Source organism: Carassius auratus, unplaced genomic scaffold (genome assembly GCF_003368295.1).
Source record: "Carassius auratus strain Wakin unplaced genomic scaffold, ASM336829v1 scaf_tig00003328, whole genome shotgun sequence".
In the NCBI taxonomy this organism is placed as follows: domain Eukaryota; kingdom Metazoa; phylum Chordata; class Actinopteri; order Cypriniformes; family Cyprinidae; genus Carassius; species Carassius auratus.
The window spans coordinates 1-20,376 of record NW_020523513.1 but is presented as its reverse complement, the minus strand read 5'-3'; the positions used below and the strand labels follow the sequence as shown (position 1 = coordinate 20,376).

General features: G+C 35.5%; 1 protein-coding gene across 1 annotated transcript; it reads left to right on the top strand.

Annotated features, from left to right (window-relative positions):
* Positions 1-954: 954 nt before the first annotated feature.
* Positions 955-16,481, top strand: LOC113070181 (uncharacterized). The gene is made up of 8 exons (XM_026243391.1): positions 955-1,123; positions 10,695-10,763; positions 11,318-11,388; positions 11,511-11,591; positions 13,347-13,467; positions 14,054-14,106; positions 14,511-14,654; positions 14,756-16,481. The coding sequence occupies exons 1-8, from the start codon at positions 1,024-1,026 to the stop codon at positions 14,930-14,932; spliced, it is 816 nt and encodes a 271-aa protein (XP_026099176.1). The 5' UTR covers positions 955-1,023; the 3' UTR covers positions 14,933-16,481.
* Positions 16,482-20,376: the final 3,895 nt, after the last annotated feature.

Here is a 20,376-nt window from a genome sequence, read left to right as displayed (position 1 = left end):
AGGTATTAGGTATTGCATATTATTATTTAATTCATAGCAGTAAAACATAACTTTTGTTAAAGATCAAAAACATAGCTTGAATATGCATTTCAGTATTTAATATTATATATATATTGTATTTGATTGCAAACTGAAGTTGTTTTCAGCGCTGCAGTCTCCTATAAATGAATAAATGTGAAATTTTAAACAGCAGGGGTCAGCAATGTGTCCTACTTTCTTTACCCAAATGGAAACAGCCCGTAAAACAATGTCAACAAGTAATGCTTGCTTAATATGTAGCTACAGATTCTTGCATACACAAGATTTTAACATGGTTATAAGCACTAAAAGTCTTACATTGATTTATTATATGTTTATTATTACTTGAGGCACTTTGCTGAGTCTGAAAAGTATGTATCAACATAACACTAGAAACTGCAATAACACATTTCATTCTGTGGACTTGCTGCTGGAATGCTGTCTAAAACACTATTCTTATTTGAAATAGGGCAAAGAAGCTATTTATCATCCACTTTCAGATTTACATTGAGGAATAGAGGAGTTATAAAATACAATGTTTACTAAGTTTTTCTCCAGTGCTTTACACAGATTTATGTACATTTAAAGTGGTCAAATACACATCGACTTACAAAATATCCACCCATTTTGTTTCTTTGTTACAGGACTGCTATAATATGTTTTTTATTTTTTATAATGTGAGTTTTCAGTAAGGCATCACAGCAAGCCGATAGAAGAATTCAGCACTGATGCTGTCTCTATTTTGTCTTAATTGTCTTAACTTCACTTAAAAAGACTAAAAACATGCAATTTGAGCTACTTTGGATACAGACACTATACTCCATAATTACAACACAGCCCAGGGGAATGAAGAAACGAATAGAATAGAGAGGAACGGCTGAAGTAGAGAGTGGCAGTGAGTGAAAGAGCGAGGGGGAAGGGCCATGGCATTGGCTTTATCCCTTGTGTGACACTCACAGTGAAACACACCCAAACCTCACACACTCTCACACACAGTCACACCACATGCTCCAGGACCGTTCGCTCAGGATGGCCACTCACAGAAAATGCCCCAAAGCGTCAAATGTAGCTTTCTTAAGCTGTCTTTTTGCTGTCTTATTTCAAGGTGAGTACAATTTACTTCACTTCTGTTCTCCTGCAGATGTCTGGACCCAACTTTGCATTACTCAAGATGTTAAGGGAGAAGCATGTAATGCATTAACATTTTGCTTTGAGAGGTCTTATCTACTCCTAAGTTTTAGTAACTATTATAAAGAAAACTTTTAATGTAAAAGTTTCAGCGCTTGCGATAATGGATGCACTTCTTCACTCCGCTCTGCTATTTCGCTGTCTGGGAAGCTACCACACCCCTTTACATCACAGCAATACGCTGTAAATAAAGTTGATGAGTTTTCTCTCAAGTTAATGGCTTGGGATCAATTGATTCGCTCACTCCCACACAGTGTATCTGTGCATATATAATATCACCAGGTGGCTGTGTGTGCATATGTATGTGAATTAAAGAGTCCATCTGTTGTTATTCCATTAGGCATAAAGAGGATTTTGTTCATTTGGCAGACTATGAAGCATCCAGGTGTTCAGAAGAACCTGGGCGGCAAAAGTTGTGGACCGTATGATGTAATACATATTTCAAATTCAGTCAGAGATAGAAACAAAGACTCATGTTAACATTACAAAACCACAAATAGCAGAACAGTGGTGGCAAATTATTTTCTGAATTGATATTTATTAATTATTAGTGCTGTCAAATGATTCATCGCAATTAATCAAGATTAATTGCATCAAAAAAAGATTTGGTTTACATCATATCTGTATGTGTACTGTGTATATTATTTACATGTATATTTATATTTTTTATATTATATCAATTATATAAATATTTTTAAAATATAAACAACATATTTTTGTTAAATATATAAATATGTGTGTGTGTCTTTATATATACATAAAAATATACACAATATACATATAAAATATACATATTTATTATGTAAACAAAAACTTTTCTGTTGGATGCGATTAATCACGATTAATCGTTTGACAGCACTATTAATTATAAATATTTTCCAGTAAAATATCTAAACTTATTTGAGAGCCAAAATTGCAGTTAGATACATTTAATTTGATATTTGTTTTTAATTATTATTTTAAGCCTAGGTCTAACTAAATTTAATTTATTTATTTTATTATTTTATTTTATTTTAGAATTTATTAAGGTTTATAGCTTAATAAAACAAGAACATATTTTAAGTTATAAGCTATAAACCTTAACTTAGAATAATTTACAAATAACTTCTTGTTAAATTCTGTAGATTTGGGCTGTATAATTTGAATTTTAAGTAAAGAAAATAAGTAAAAATTATTCTATTAATTATTATAAATCCGTGCATAAAATTATATTTAGCCACATAAAAATGTTACATGATATTTAGTTATTTAAAAACACTCAACCATGCAATAATATGAGGAAATATCAATGTTTTATTTAAGGTTTATTATTTTATCAAAAATACTAGTAAAATATGTTTATTTCCAATGCAGATTTGGGGCAATGCATGCATTCTCTTGCATGCTCCAAGAACAGCTTTCACTCTCATTGGCTTAGGTCTCACAACTCAGTTATTGTAGCTTAAAGGGGTATGAGCTCTGCTGATAATGATGCTTTGGCAGAGAGTAAAGGAGTTGGGCTGCTAAAAGAGTGCCTAATTAGAAACATAAGAGTCTGTCTTTCCTCCATATGTTTGCTGCCCACTCTTTGGGTGGAGACAATTTGGGCCCCACACTTGAGGAAGAGAGGGGCTGAGGGGTCAGAGGTCAAGGGGCATGCTGTTACAGAGGGGGAGAGAGAGCGAGAGAGAGAGAGAGAGAGAAGACGGTCCAAACTTACATTCCTCCTTCCCTGGATTGTTTGAGTCTCAAATTCCAGAACCCTTAAGGGAACTCTCAGTCTAGCAGCAAACGACAAGGCATCATTTAATCAAGCACTGCAAAACTAAACAGAATGTTCTACATTGATTTCTCAACCTCAGAGAGACAAAAAAAAAAAAAAAATATATATATATATATATATATATATATATATATATATATATATATATATATATATATATATATATATGATGAGATGATGATCTACAGTAGAAAAATGTAACATTTTCTAACATTGGGATGAAATTTACTTTTAAAATATACTAAAATAAAAAAACAGTTATTTTATTTTATTTTATTGTTATTTTATTTAATTGTAATAATATTTCACAATATTACAGCAGTTTTTACTATATGTTTGATCAGATGAATACAGCCTTGGTAAGCATATGAGACTTCTTTCAAAAACGTGCTAATGCTAAGGTGTTTTTGGTAGTTGTGAGAGCATTATTATGCACTTGATCCTGCGTTCTCAGTGGTTTCTGTGGCATTCTATGTGTTTAATGACTGCCAGGGTGTTCTCAATGGTTGATAGGACATTCTAAGTGGTTAGTCACTTCTTGGGTGTTCTGAATGGTTGCTAGGGAGCTCTTAATGGTTGCTAGGACATTCTAAGTGTTTAGTGACTGCTAGGGTGTTCTGAATGGTTGCTAGGGAGTTCTTAATGGTTGCTAGGACATTCTAAGTGTTTAGTGACTGCTAGGGTGTTCTGAATGGTTGCTAGGGTGTTCCTAATGGTTGCTAGGGAGTTCTTAATGGTTGCTAGGACATTCTAAGTGGTTAGTGACTGCTAGGGTGTTCTGAATGGTTGCTAGGGTGATTTTAATGGTAGTTAGGACATTCTAAGTGTTTAGTGACTGCTAGGGTGTTCTGAATGGTTGCTAGGGTGATTTTAATGGTAGTTAGGACATTCTAAGTGTTTAGTGACTGCTAGGGTGTTCTGAATGGTTGCTAGGGTGATTTTAATGGTTGCTAGGACATTCTAAGTGTTTAGTGACTGCTAGGGTGTTCTGAATGGTTGCTAGGGAGTTCTTAATGGTTGCTAGGACATTCTAAATAGTTAGTGACTGCTAAGGTGTTCTGAATGGTTGCTAGGGAGTTCTTAATGGTTGCTAGGACATTCTAAATAGTTAGTGACTGCTAAGGTGTTCTGAATGGTTGCTAGGGTGTTCTTAATGGTTGCTAGGACATTCTAAATGGTTAGTGACTGCTAGGGTGTTCTGAATGGTTGCTAGGGTGTTCTTAATGGTTGCTAGGACATTCTAAATGGTTAGTGACTGCTAGGGTGTTCTGAATGGTTGCTAGGGTCTTCTGGATGATTTTGAGTGATGAAGTAAAAAGAGCCGGTCCCTAAGACTCTTTGACATTCTGGTTCACCTTCAAATGTGATTTTATTTTTGCCCACCAGGAAAAATGTTAAGTCACAAAAAAATTAGATTTGAGGACATTTTCTTTGCTTTGATAGGCAAAAGTGACAGATGTACTTGAGACGGGGGTTGGAGGCATATGCTCGTGCATCTGCTGAGGTAAAGCTGATCTCTCATAGCAGCTGACGAACTGTCAGTGTTATCAAGTGTGAAGCAGGGCATGATGTAGCGAGCATGCTGTCGGCTGCGAGAGAAACTGCGACGTGGGACCTCGCCAAGGAGCGTGAGCAGCCTCCAGGATCACAGTACAGATGTAGAACAAATACATACCCCTTTATAGACACCCACACCCCTTCTGTCTTTCTTTCCTCGCATGATAGGTTCCTTTATCATTCCTTCTTCCCTGTGGCTTAGAAGGAATCCATACTATCCCGTTATTCAAGCATTCCTGGGGTTGGAATTTCGAAACATTCTTTGACTGGAAATTCCCAGAAACTTTGAGGGAAGGACAGCCAGGGATAGTAAGAATGAGAGATGTAACTTCCTGTTATGTGATGGGAAATATGGAGGGAATGGGGTGAAGATGAGTTGAGGAATGGGGGTATGGGGGCAGATAGATGTAACATATCTAGAAGGGGGTTCTAGAAGGGGGTAGAAGGGGGTTGTAGAAATGTTCCCTATGGTTGTAAGAGGCTCATTTGTAAAGTTGGTGCAAGTGTCTGAGTGAACTGGCCTACATGTGTTTTTGTTTGTGTGGACAATTATTGACGTCAACTTTTCACCTTCAAAAAAACACATTTGGTAAAAAGAAGTTTCTCTTTCTGATGAACACAGATGTGCATAATTAGGAACGATTATACAGTAAGAAAAGGAGAAATGCAATCAATGTCAAAAAAAAATTACAAAGAAAGTTTTCATTAAAAACATTTTAGTTTTAATGAATTAATTATGCCTTGTAATGCACCTGATAATGCATTGTACAATTGTAATGAATAATTGCCTCCTCTTTTAATACATTATAACACTTATCAATTCTTTGTTATACTACTCATTTGATATTTGGTTATAATTATTTACAACTAGCTACAGATTTTATAATGCATTATACATAAAGGCTTTACGTGAAGTGCTACCAAAATTTTATTTCAGAGAAATAAATAAATAATCTTAATGTTCACCTAAAAAATGAAAGTTTTGTCATCTCTTTCATTCTTCTTCTTCTTCTTCTTATTTAAGGAATATTGAGGTCCAAAAAAATGAATGGATATTGAATGGACAAAATGTATTCTTTGTGTTCCACAGATGAAGTTCATAAAAGTTAGGAATGACGTAATCACCATGAGTAAAAGAGAGAATTTTCATTTTTTGGGTGAACTATCCCTTTAATCTGGTTTTCTTTAATTGTCTATTTTAGCCAGATATTCATTTCCTGTGACCCTGATGCTAACATTTTTCTACCACTGTTTTGAGATGCATTAAATTTGCACCACCACTCATTCTTGTTCTCATGTGAGCACAAATTCTTTTTTCACATCACAACTGGGTCACTAATATCCCTTCTGGCAAACTGGAGCCATGCTTTCATATGATTCTTTGAGTAATGGGCTCTATTGTGCCTTCCCTCTATACAGACCACTGTTTTCAGAGCTATTGATATGGTTTAATTTATTCTGTTAACCACTGAACTATGTAGTGCCTTGAAAGTCTTTAATGCTTTCAAATAGTTTGTACATGATTCAGTTCAGTGTACAGTAGTTTGTTGGTAAAAATTACCAGTGCTCAGAAGTTGCTCTTTTACTGTTCTATTATTGTATGCATTATATATAAAATAATACATTTTATATTTTCTATTGCTGTAATAGGCTATAATATTATTCATTTCTATATCATATCTATACAAAATGTCTAATACCTCTCCTACAAATATACACAAAATGACAAGTAAGCAATTGCTTTTGCTGTACAATGGAAAAACATACAGCTGTCATTCAACAAGAAATTCACTGAACAATCAATACCAGTCACAAGTCATTGTAGCATTCAAAACAACACCAACGATGCAATTAGCCTTTCACAAGGGTTCCACAAGTAGTGTACTGTTACTGTACTGTATATAAAGTTGCTGTCACCTCCAGATACAGTATGTTTTCTACCGCACAGGACAACATCTGTGATGGGCAAGTGTGTCAAATTCATTGTTAGCATGCCATCTCAGTTTTATCCTCCACACTCTTCTTTTGTTCTTCAATGGTCTAAACCCTCTTCTTATCAAGAAAACAAAATACAAGATCAGTCGGCTATATGGCTATGTTTTTAGATCAGAACTTTGCCTTCTGGGCACTTTTAAAGCACAAGTTCTTTGATGTTTTTTAATGAAACTAGATAATGTTCTTCTGTGAAACCAATTTTTTTCTCACTTCCCCATAGTTTTCCTCTTTTTTTGCACTACTGTTCAAAAGAGGTCATTTATATACTTTTATCTTCTGAATAAAAACAGGTTGTGCTTTATCAGGATGGCTGACAGATAAACTTCATTAAAACCCATCTGTCTGTCAGTTGACAGGGAGGATGGAAGGAAGTGAAGCAGAGCAAATGATTCCAGCCAAGGATCAGTTTAGGGTTCTCTGTTTATCTTTGCACTGAAATATACCTAATAAAATGTTTTCGTTCAGCATGCTGTCCACTATGCAATGCAAATCTTTAAGAAAAAAAACCATAGGCAGCATTACATCCGTGTTTGTGCGTTTGTGCAGTTGCTCGGTTTGCAAGTGCCTCTAAATTAAATTAAACCATCAAAACAATACGCCTCTGAAATACCAGACACACAGAAACACACACGCCTTATACCACACACACTGGCACCGTTTAACTAATTCATAGGATGGGAAATAAACACAGCCGTATCAGGCTGGTAGGAGCCCGGGGGGGGGGGGGGGGGGGGCGAATGAGTAAATACCGCTGAGGTGAGGTCATACTAGGAACGGGGGGCTCAGAGAAGCAGGAGGGTGGACTCTGGAGTAGAGGAGGAGGGGAAAACAAGATTTTAATGTGCCCATCTGTTGACTTCAGCTAATGGTGATGGAAACAAAACCCTTGGCATGAAATTAATCTGTAATGTCAGAAACCAAAGTGGTCGCTCTATCATAGCTCAGGAGTCTCAGAAACATAGGAAGATTTAAACAATTACTGGCATGCAGCTAGAACATAGAGCTACTATACAGTAGAGTTATAAAAACTCTCATTTTCATATTGAAAGGTTATACAGAAAACTCATGGCAAACCTGCACGGTTTAAAATGTTATCAATATCCCTTCTGAAGGTCTAGAGATTCATGTTTGGGTTCTTCCTCTCAAGACAAGAAGGTAAAAGTCTCCATTGGTTATTCATTTAATCTCATTGCTGGCAAGGATATATAACTGAGTTACTAAAGCGATATTAACCCAATATTAAATCACATTTGTGATTCTTGGAAACATGCAAAAACTGCAGTTCCCGTGGCTCAGTTTTAGAGCATTGCGTTAGCAGTGCAAAAGGCCATAGGTTCGATTCCCAGGGAATACACATCCTGGTAAAACGAATGTATAGCCTGAATGCACTGTAAGTTGCTTTGGAAAAAAGCTTCTGCTAAATGTGATTTCTTTAGTCAGCAATGCTAATAAAATGTCTTGCAAGTGACAGAGTTTTGATAACAAACAATTTACTGTTTTAGCACCTAAAAATTTCCTGGTTTAAATCTTTTCACTATATCAGCCAGTTACTCATACATTGGAAAGTGTATTACACAGAAGTGGGATGTAGGCTATTATTCTTGGGAAGCTACATAATCCTGCTTATAAATCTTATTTACAAAACACTTAGGGATGATTTGACTAAACAGTTATGCCTCCACAAACTAACACTCAAACCCGGTTAAAAGATGGGGAATTGCATTGTGCAAATTGCATTCAGAGTAAATTTTTGGCAGAGTTTGCACCATTACTGATTTGCATAACTCTTTTGGTCAATACAAAGAAGCGCATGCAAATAAACCCAATTCATGAACCCAATTCGTGAATTTCCCAGTGAAACTTTAGAAAAATCTAGATGCTAGCATTAGGATACAGTTAAATGTGCTTTTCCTGACTTATAAATATAATAATACAAGAAGAAGAATTTCATCTAAGAGAGAAACACTCCCATATCATATAATTACTTCTCATGGCTATTTAATTTACAGGCAAAATAAAAACATGGGAAATCTAATTTGCTGACTACCAAAATGTTGAAAAATGTCCAAATTTGGTATATGATCAATCAAAAGATCTATTAGAATTAATTGGACTGGTGAACTTGAGAATACTTTGCTGCATGCTCAAGAGAATTATGCAAATTATGCTAAATAATCGTTTCATTATAATGGATGGAACGGATGTCTTAGAGCGCACTAAATCATTCTGACAGTGATCTGACTCAGTACTGCCTCGCTTTAGGTTTCATGTGTATCATGCTGAGCGCTGACACATGACCGAAGACAGAAAAAAAAGCTCTCTCTAAAATAGAATCACTCCCTTTATTCAAAACATCTCTAGCAGAAAATCACATAAATCACATTTTTCAGCACATAATCATGTGCAAATGTGAAATGGCTCCAGAAAGACAGAAATAAGAGTCTTTTATTTCCTCTTTCCATCTCCCTGCCTCCTTTCCTTTGACTATTGTTTCCTTTGTGTTGAGGCAGGGATGGGGTCAGAGGTCAGGACCTCTTGTAGCAGGGAGGAGGAGTGAGGTTACGGTTTTATTAGCTCAGTCTGTGCTGATGTATCCATGCTCAATTAGTCCATTAATTACACACAGCACATTTCACTCATTGATTCGAACCAGTGCAGCCCTTGGCAGAGCTGTTTAGAAAATAAGTCAGTGTTCACTCCTCTGGCTCTGAAAAACATTATGTAATTTAATCGACTTGAACCAGAGTTAAGCACGCTAAGCAAATGCTCTGAATTTCAAAGACAGAGTTGTGTACATTTTTGCTTCTCAATTCAGTTAGTTTGGATGCGGCCAATTGAACACAGTCAGTTACAGTACGGTGTCATTCAGCTCTCTAGAGCCCCTTTCACACTGCACGTCGGACCCGCAATATTCCCGTAACATTGCCTGGTCGCCTTCTGTGTGAAAGCAACCACGTCCCGGAATTGATTACCGAATCGAACCCGGGTCGGGGACATAGTAACATTGCGGTAATCGATCCGGAACGAGCGCTGTGTGAACAAAAGCCAGATCTAATTCGGTATCGAAGTGATGACGCGCGTTATCGCGCGACTTTTTTACCGGCTGTTTTGAAGGAAGATCAACATTCGCGACGAAAACATATGTGCAAACTGTAATGAAGCAGAGATCAGTTAGTTCCTCACTTTCCGCGCTGACACTGAGATCGTTCGCTTGCTTCAGTTAAAGTATAACGTGCCAAGCTTTGTCGACTCGTACATTACACGTCACGCGCTGATGTCACGTGTCATTACGGGATCTTCAAGGGTTGTGTGTGAAAGCACGCACATATACCGGGTCATGACTGGCAGTGTGAAAGTGCCAAATCTAGCGACCAGGAAACAATTACAGGAACACTTTACCCCTGTATTTGCCGGAATGGCAGTGTGAAAGGGGCTTAGTCAAACCAGATCCAGCTTCATCAACTACAGGACCAGCAACATTTTAAAGGAAGCACAGGAGATACGACTGAATAAGAAAAATGTTTGCCAGCCTGATTCAAAAACAAACTCTATGGCTCAATGTGTTGGCTCTAACATGAGTTTATAACTCATACACAACAATGATTGTGGGTGATGAAGACAGAAAACAACTCAATTAAATAGATGGGTGGGGGAGAGAAAAACTTTCACTGAAATGCTAATTGGATTCGAGTCTATGGAACACTGCCAATGCAACAATATCGGGACGAGATTTTAAACAACACTACACAATATTAATGATTTACACTTCAGTTAAGGCTTATTAATTCTAATAATTTAATCTAACTAGACACATTTCCAAATAAAAAATGTAAGCGGTGGGGTTAGTAAGGTTTTTTTTTTTTTATGTTTTTGTAAGAAGTCTCTTATTGACACCAATGATGCATTTATTCAGTCCAAATCACCATTAAAACAGTCATATTGTGACATATCATTACAAATCAGCATCAAGACACTCCTTCAGAAATCTTTCTAATGTGCTAATTTGCTGCACAATGTAAAAGTCTTTACTTGGGCAATTAAATTCATCCCTGCAGCTCAGATCCCTCCTTCAGTGCATGCCTATTGTGTATCTTTTGCTCATTTAAAAATTTTAATTAGACTGAATATCATGACACTTTGAATGCACCCTGCTAACATTTACCTTAAATTTCAGCTGTGATTTGCGATACAGTCCGTGGGGATGGTGATCCGTTCCTTCCAACAGAAAAGGTGCACAGCAAAGGTATAAAATAAACTAAAGGAAATTAACCCATGTTAAACTCAGCAAAGACATAAATGAAACATTCATATATTAATGAATTAATAAAGATGCTATTTGGTCATAATACCTTCTCTGTGATTAAAAGCATGAATCACATTTAATTCCTTTTCCTGTGTTTTCCCTTGAGTTTTGAGCTGATAAGCTTCATCAGCAAGCAAAAAAGCAAGAAAAATATCTAGGTATTTAGAAGCAAAACATGTGATTCTGTTGTTTTAAATGACATTACACATTTAAGTGTGGTTTATATTAGATGTGATATAATAAATCCATTTGTACAAATATGTGTGATCTATATAACGAGCCGACTGGTATAATATGTGCTTTTTCTGAAGTCTAAAAAGTAGAATTTACCTCACTAAACTATGACCATGTTCTTCACTTTCAAAAGTAAATTGTATTAGAAAAACAACTCTTTATGACTATGGCCACAGCACTTGGACATGTAATAAGTACATCTCTCACAGAAGATCCTCAGATCCAGATTGTAATTTTACCCACCATATCATTTGATTCAGAGACGCCACAACCCAAGACCACTGAGCTGACTCCAGAACAGACCGACCCAAACCCAGCTGTCACTTCTAAGGTGGGGACACTCCATACTGTACTTCAGAAAACATCATCAAAGGATTAGTTATTTGTCAAGCTCCATCCATTATGTGTAAGGTTAAGAAGAACTTCTAGTGTTTATTTGTATTTATTTTGCAGGGCAATGTGGTCTGTGTGGATAAAATACCTGTGCGATACAAATATGATGTGCAGCTGAAACTTAAGGCCTCCTCCACATGTGTAAGTACTGGTCTGGATTTATCCTGTGATAATTGAGCAGAATCTGGGGGGGGGGGGGGGATATTATATAATAATAGCAGTGTAATAATAGATTCTAGATCCATTCTGGCTAGTTTAAAATGGGGGTGTTGAAATTAGGTACACAGTTGGAAAAGCTTTAGTTAAACTATAGAGACCAAAACAGACCGGTAGTACTCAAAGTGATTGTAAAAAAAGGTTGTGAGTAGCACCCACATGTCAAGATAAGAATACACTATATATATATATATATATATATATATATATATATATATATACATACATACATACATACATACATACACACACACACACACACACACACACACACACACACTATTGTATCAAACAAAAAGAAACATTCTGTCAATGGCATTTTGATTAAATAAATTAAGGCAGTTTTTATGACCATAACATTTTTGCATTGTATTGTTATATTCATGACAGTTAAGCACTTTCCCCAAATTCTCATTACAATAAAGCCATAAAATCTATAAATTGTACACTATTATATACTTACAAAAAATGAAATAAAAATTTACATTCAAATTGTAAAGCACCTAGACATAATGCTATAATTTGTTACATTAATATACTACATACTGATTTAAACTAAAAAAAGCATTGCATTAATGTAATAAAATAAAAATTATAAAAAAAATATTACAGTAATGAATATTGTCTGAAAACAGTGTAAATTACAACCACAATCTGGAGTGTAATGTGACCTTGCACATGTTCTCATGAGAATCACCAATTAGCAATCACTCAGACATACACTCACACCTTTACATTTCAGAAAACCCCACTCTAAAGTCTGATCAGCATAATCTACAGTAAAAAGAGTCTTGACTCACAGACAAAACATAGAGAGACTGAGAAACATGTCTTCCTTTACCAATAAGCAATAAGCCAAGTCTTTTTATAAGTCACTCTATAGAGACCCTAAAAAGGGTGTTATGCCGTGTGCTAAGCTAAGGTCTCACTGGGTGGACCTGTCAGAGGGCTTGTGGCCTGCAGATCAATGGCATTCCATTACACTCTATGGGCGGCGTCGGTTCGGCATTCACGAATTCTGGACTCTAGGAACTCTGCCAAGATACACACTCTGGCCTCTAGGTTTAGTTTCAGAGCCAGTAAAGAGAATCTACTACTACTAGTAAAATAGAAAAAAACGGCATCATGAATGACTTGTGTGTATGTAGCAGCATTCATGTCTTCAGACTTCAACCTGCTGATTTCAGCTCAAATTCAGAACATATCTGAAACTTATTTTAACAAAAAAGAAAAACATTTGTTTAGCAAGTGAAGGAAAGTGAGTTAAACTGCTTGTCATTTTGGAAAGTTTGCTCAGTTTATTAGCATCAGAATTATCTATTGTAGTGAAATTATTCTAGAGTTAATCATAAGGGTTATGATCAAAATGGCATACTTTTATGGGAATGCTATTGGCCAGTGTTTCCTTGGAGAACTGTGACTGAGTGAATGGGGAGGCTGTTGCTAAGAGAGAAAACCTGAACATACAGGCATCATATTACACCACATTCCAGGAAAGAAAGAAATATGAGAGAGAGAGAGAGAGAGAGAGAAAGAAAGGGGAGAAAAAGAGAGTAAGGCTTAATGCATCACTCTGCTTTCTTTTCATCATGTTTACATGTTAAATAACCACACACAAACTCACATACACACATATATGCATTTGTCCTACACTTATTCAAAAACTCTTTCATCCAATAGGAAGAGACTAAAGTCAGGATACAGAGTGTTCTAGAACATCTCTGCGGTGAAGACTGCAAACTTGAAATCTATCAGAAAGACCAAACGGATGAGGTCATCGTTTATGGAGACAGCATTGAAGGTTTGTATTGTCTTCTTTTTGTTGGTTTTACATTTGTCAAATATAGAAAATGTACAGCAAAAACACTGCGATCGATTAAATGAAATCATCAGATTAAATTATCAGTTAATTAAAATTCATGTGTGAAATTTACTTGATATAGAGTAAATAAAAAAGGATATATTATTAAATATGATAAGATATTTAAATCTAATATTACAGATATGAAATACAATATAGATGACATTTCAAACAACCATCTATCCATCTTATAAAGCATTAAATTAATATTCTTTTTAAAGCCAACATTCAACGTATATCTGATGATTCAAGTTAAAAAAAGTAAAGCCATTGAATTTCTTTGAATTTCAATTCATTTTTACATATTCAAACTATGAAACTTCTACATGCTGTCTACACCTCACTTCAAAATCAGAAATTAAACTGGAATTAAAAAATGTATTTCCACAAAAAATACAAAAACAGTATAAATCAATAAGGGACTAATATGGGTGTATGTTAAATATTACAGAACAACCGGAATAAAATCTGTCATTATTATTATTATTATTATTTTATTTATTTGTTTATATTTTGTTTCATGAAGCGGATCCTGAAGGAATGGCTGGGAAGTTCAACAATGACAACATCACAGACAAGGTCAGCAATGCTGAAAACTTTGTCATGTTATCAAGTAAGCAATGTGAAAAAGAGGGAAAACACATAACTAAGGAAGTGGATCCTGTACATCTGCTTTCAGGATTTTGTATAGCAGTGGTTTAACACAGTGTTACTCCCAGATTCCAGACCATATGAATAATACACACCCTGTTATGCCTCTGAATCAGAAACACTGCATATTTTACCATGCGGTTTAATTGAGGGTTAAGTTAGGCTGAAGTATGACTGTAACTCATTTTAAGGGTAAACAGCTGTGCTGGCAAATCAGATTAACACACTTCACATACACCTAATTCCACTTAATTCACAAAGCTACAAAACCCAAAAAAGAACTGCATCCAGGTCAAAAAGGCTAACATGTTTTGGAATTGGTCTGTGTCTAGGTGGAAGTAGAGGAGGCCGTGTTGAGCCATCGCTCTAAAATTGTCCTGATCTCTCTTCTGATAACGGGTTTGCTTCTTGCTGCTTTGCTAATTGCTGGATACCTTCTAAAGACAAATCGGGGACAATCGAAAGGGCTACGACTGGTGAGTGTGACTATCTAATCACTGCACATTCCAAATGAATCGATAGGGTTGAGGTCGGCTCAATGCTCAGCATATCTATCCAATGTCTCGTCTCAATCAAGGCTGAGGACTCCTTTCAAGTGGATCAAGAGAACCAAGGCAACACACTGCTGTCTGTGGCTCCTCTGCCTCAACAGGAGCCTTTGGACAAGCCCATCATCAATGGAGAGTCTCCAGAATCTCCCCCCACCAATGGACACTCCGCCACCCAGACACAAGTGGCCGATACTACGATGTAAGCGACTCGGAGTCCACATCAATCCATCGACCCAAACATCATGGGTTATCAAGCGCAACAGCATTAGGTGTGATAAAAAAAAAAGATGAGGTTGAGAAAAAAACAGTGATGAAAGTACGAGAAACTCATGTGAAAAGACTGATTGCTAGACAGCCTTTTAGATGAAAGAACCAAATCTGTTCCAGCTGAGCCTGAAATGTTAGCTGATGAATAACAATTCAGAAACCACATCAGTTATATGCAAACATTTACACTTTTAAATATGTTTGGACTCCACCAGTGTTTTGACGCATTCTCTTGAGAGCTCCAATGTTTAAGGAATTTGTAAGCTGGATATAATGAATAGGATTTGTATTATATGTGTAGAAGAGACAAAATTTGAAGTATGTACAGTATTCATACTAGAAAAGCATTCTCAAGTCTACAACTGCTGCTCTACATAGTGTTGCTGGTTACTAGCATGTTCGTTAACATTATGAACAATACTTTTACAGCATTTATTAATCTATGATGATGCCCATTTCTTTATATACAAAATGATACATTTTTTAATGTATCAAGTAGTATAAATTAACATGAATGTACAATGAATGAATATGAATTAATTAACATTAACTTTGATTATTAAATGCTATAAAATTGTTCATGTCAATGTTGTTCATGAAATCGAATTCATTAATGTTAACGAACTGAAACTCATTGTGAAGTGTTATTCTTAAATGTTTAGGGAGTCAGAATAATAACTATTTTCTGGATTCAAAAGTTCTTAAAATTAGGATTCTTAACAGATAGAATAGGGTTGGTTATCAACTCTGGCCTTTCAGTGTAGTCTCATTTTCAATCGCCTTTATGTTAGCATTTTGCATTTTCCACCCTTGATTTGATTCATTTTGGTAATTTACAGGATGCTTATGCATTTCAGACTTTTTTGCATTGGGCAGATGCTTTTATCTAAGCAACTCTTGCATTTAAATACATTTAATCAGAATGCATGTTCCTGGAAACTGAACTCAGGACCTTGGAATTTCTAACATTATTCTTTACAAGCTGAGCTGAAAAATGTGTTATACGCAAAAAGCTGTAAAGTGGGATCTCATAACACAAGTACAGTTAAAACGCTTTGAGTATCAGACATCATGCACTCACACACATCTTAATGGTAAAGACAAAAAAAGCCATCAGAACAAATGACAAATTTCACTTTTACTGTTTGTGTAATTGCATATATTTTTATACAAAGTATATTTTATACTTTTTTGGTTTGGTTTGTCATCTAGACATTCAGTTAGTTACTCAGTGGGGTGGGGGGGCATGAAGATGTAGGAATATTTGTTTAGCATGCAGAAGTGTATGTGAGTGAGTTCTTTTATTGTTTTGTTTGTCATATTTCATTTATTATGGAGAAGCCACATTTCTGAACTGCTAGAGAACAAAGCAAAATTTTCATCTTTTTTTACAGAATATCAAAAGTTTAGTTTTTTTTTTTTACTGTATCTTTCTTGATCTTCTGAGAAATCTGAAAAAAATAATAAACTTTTGTTTGGGTCACATTTCACTTTATTTAAATGAATTCCAACAAATTCACATGATTTATCCCAAAAATCAACAACCAAATGTTCACACTCTCCATCTGGGCCAGATAAAACACTTGAAATGTATGAATATACAATATCTTGCTAATTTTCAAGTTCATTAAAAATATTACTTCAGAGAAGAATCGACATTGCAACTTTCCACCTAAAAAATTCATAATCATAAATATTGTAAATCTTTGGTTTTAATGGTTAAGTAAACAAGTAAATCTACCGAGGCTACTACAAAGAAAACACTAGTAAGGCAGTAGTCATGTCCCCAGGGCCACATCAAGATTGCTCCGTGCATGAGATTTCAGTGGATTCTCACGGTCGTGGGATCAAGTGAAGTGTGTTAAACCCTCTGTGGAGCATCACAGTTGAACATTTTGAACTATGGTATTGTATATTTTATATATAGACAGGGCTGGAGAAGTTGAGTCTCCAACCACCAGATGAATTCAACAACTACAAGAAAAAAAAGACCAGCACTGCCATGGCAAAATGAAGGCGGAGCTGAGGTTTCCCTCTAACAATGAACCAACCAATCACTGTCAAGAAGGGGGAATTCAGAAATCTTTAACATTCAGAATCAACTTTACCCAGTGACAACCAAACAAATTAACAGGAGCTAGAAAAAACACTAATTATATTTCTAAAACCAGCATAAAGAGATACTTATTTACAGTTCCTCTTAAGAATAAAATATAAACTGCATGTGGAGGATTTTACAGTTATCCTAAAATGTGAAATACGAGTCTGGTATTAAATTAAATACATAAAAAAAATACTGTGTGGGCCATGTCATGACATCAAGTTGTTTACTTCTTTTATTTATAAATCATTTACAGTCACCAACGAATAGTCGAAATACCATGGAGCTAAATAAAGACGTTCAGTCAGACCCAGCTGCATGCTTCAGATGTTTAGTGGAAGAGCTAGCAGAGGCACGCTAGTGACACCAGATCTACATCACACTCTTCTGCAAAATCAAGTAAAGGGCTTAATGAATTAATAAGATAATAAGAGACAACCTAATACTGACTTACGTTTTTTTTTTTTTAAACACTGGAAATACTGCAGTACATTCATCTGTAAAAATCATTACAGCAACACTGATTTTTAGTTTTAGTTTAGGTTGTTACACCTGAAAAAAAGTTTTACAAGTTGTATAGAATAATATTTAATTAACAAGACCAACTATCTCTCAATCTCTGTTCTCCACAACACTGAAACAAGACTAAAACCTTCCCAACCACGCACACACAGACAAACCTGTCAGCTATATAATCCTCATGAGAATGACACATGCCTGCCCCTGTTTTATGACCAACACATGTATACTTCATGCTGCTATACCAGACACTTCCCTCCATCACATTTGTGCACTACTGAATACTGTAAATCACTGCGCCTCTGTCTCTGCTGAGGTTTATACAACATAGAACAGCAATTGATCAGTTGTTGATAATGCTATTGATGAGGTATTGCTTTTGGAATAAAATGATCATATTCTTAATTTTTCTAAATGTGGACTTGTTCACAAATACTCCCCTTTGTAAGTGCTAACAGCTTCAGCAATGGCTTAAGTCGAGAAAGTATTTTGGACAAACAGTGCCCTCTAGTGTGTATTAAGAGCTCTTGCATGGGAACCAATTTTACTCTGGGAGAGCTGTGAGAATTCATCATGGAATCCTGCCTTAACAACAATAACAAAAAATTAGTTAAAACAATAAACTCCTTCTTTATTGTCACAAATAATAAGCTATCACTTTCTCATAATGTGCTTGGTAAAGTTTTGTCTCTATCAAAAAAAACGATGTGAAATGTGATTTCATTATATAATAACAAAAATTATTTGGGGGGTACAAAAGTGTTTTTTTTCCCCTTGTTGTCTAAAGTTCTAATGCCAAAGGTATAATAAAACCATTTATGAATTTTAAACTAAATTGGTAGGAACATGAACACACTTATGAAATTACCTAACTGAAGACTATTTTTGACTTATTGAGTAATCAACATATTTTATCATATATTGACAACATATTTTATGATATGAGTTAACAACAACTGTTTAACATTTACAAACAGTGAGTCTTTTAAAACTTTGTAAGTGTACGTTGGATAATTTTTGTCTTGAAGACTAGTCCCATAATGTTCTGGAATGTTCTAGACTATTATAGACTGTTACAGGAATTTATAGAATGTTCTAAAAACATTCAAGGCAATATTAATATTCTGAAGTAACTGTGAACATCTTCCAAACTTTAACAACCAGAAAGTGCTAAAACAATTTGCCATACATGTATGTGTTTTTATTTAGTAATATGTTTGCAACTTGGCAGATTGTAACACGTGGGCTTCTCTTAATAAATTTAAAGATATCTTTCTCAAATGATCTGAATTAACAGCAAAGTCACTTGGCAACTATAAATGTTTTTATATTAAAGCATAGAGGACATATTTGTGTGTTATGGAGAACATTTCTACAATTGCTAATTTCCTAAGATAAAATCAATAAATGAGCTAAACAGTGTTTACAGATCGTTCACGTAAGCTTGAGTTCCGGTGCTTTTGTTCCCTCTGAAGCTGCGACAGCTATGCGCATTAAATAATCGCCTGTACCATGTGACCTCATTCAATGTTTGTAAACACGCGTCAAGCACATGTGATCCAGAAGTGTTTAGGAACGTGTAAAGCGCGGTGGCCAATCAGTCGCCGGGGAGTGTCTGGGGGCGGGGCTTGAATATTTCGCCCTGGAAAAATCGATAGGGATCTTGTAATGATGCGAGGAGACTACGTCTAAAGAAAGGAAAGTGAGGAGTTAGGTCAGACAAGTGAAGAGTGCAGGCATCCGTGGAATGCAGATTATTTAGAAGAAATATTATATTGGAAAGCAATCGGTTTGAATGTACCCACGTAAGTAGAAGAATGTCTTATTATAAGATGAACAAGTAATTTATTTGTTTCTAAGACTGGTAATAATATAGGAATCCTTTTAAATGCCTTAATATTTTTAGCCATACATAATTTATAAATACTATCTGAAAAATAATATTGACGAGTTGATGTCATCACTTGAAATCTGAGATTGAAGTGTACTAATAATTATTCCAAAAGGCCTTTAAGATATATCGCTGCGTCATAGCTATTGCGTCAACAATATGGAGATTCATTAGGGAATTTCTCCTGCGTAAGAGATTTCGTAGATCGCTATTAACGTGTCGCGGCTGAATGTGACATAATCATAAGTGAGTCTTCCACTGTCTCATTAACTGCATGCTTCCCGTTCAAGAAAAAAAAAAAGGATGCTGCGCGAGCGAGAGATGCGTTGCGTACATCACTGGCTGGAATTTAAGTGCGCACTTCTTGTCGTTTCATACCATCGCTGAAGCAAATCTGTCAAAAAGAGGAACCGTAAAGAGCTACCGTCAAGTAATAATAGTGAATTGCATATTAAAAAGAGGCTTAACATACATTTGGTTACCCGTTTAACACCAAAACTTTTGTTGTTATAGATACTTAATAGGGCTTAGGACGTCAAATCTCAACACTACCTTTCTTCTTCAGCGTGTTTTACAATAAACTCTTAGTAGTTATTTTCTGGTGCGCACTTGACCAAGTGAGGTAAACAAATAATTAGCGCAATGCTCGATTTTCCCTCTCAGGTGGCGCAATCAGGCCACATTATATGCTTCTTTTTGTTTGTAGCCTGAAGTGAACAATGCGGTAGACCTGTAATTGTTATAATTTTGTAAATATGTAAATTTATGAATTAAAATAATAAATAAACCAACGACAGTATTAGACTCTTTTAATTAAAAAAAGATAAAATAGTGAATTTATAAACAATATTTATATATTATACCTTAAT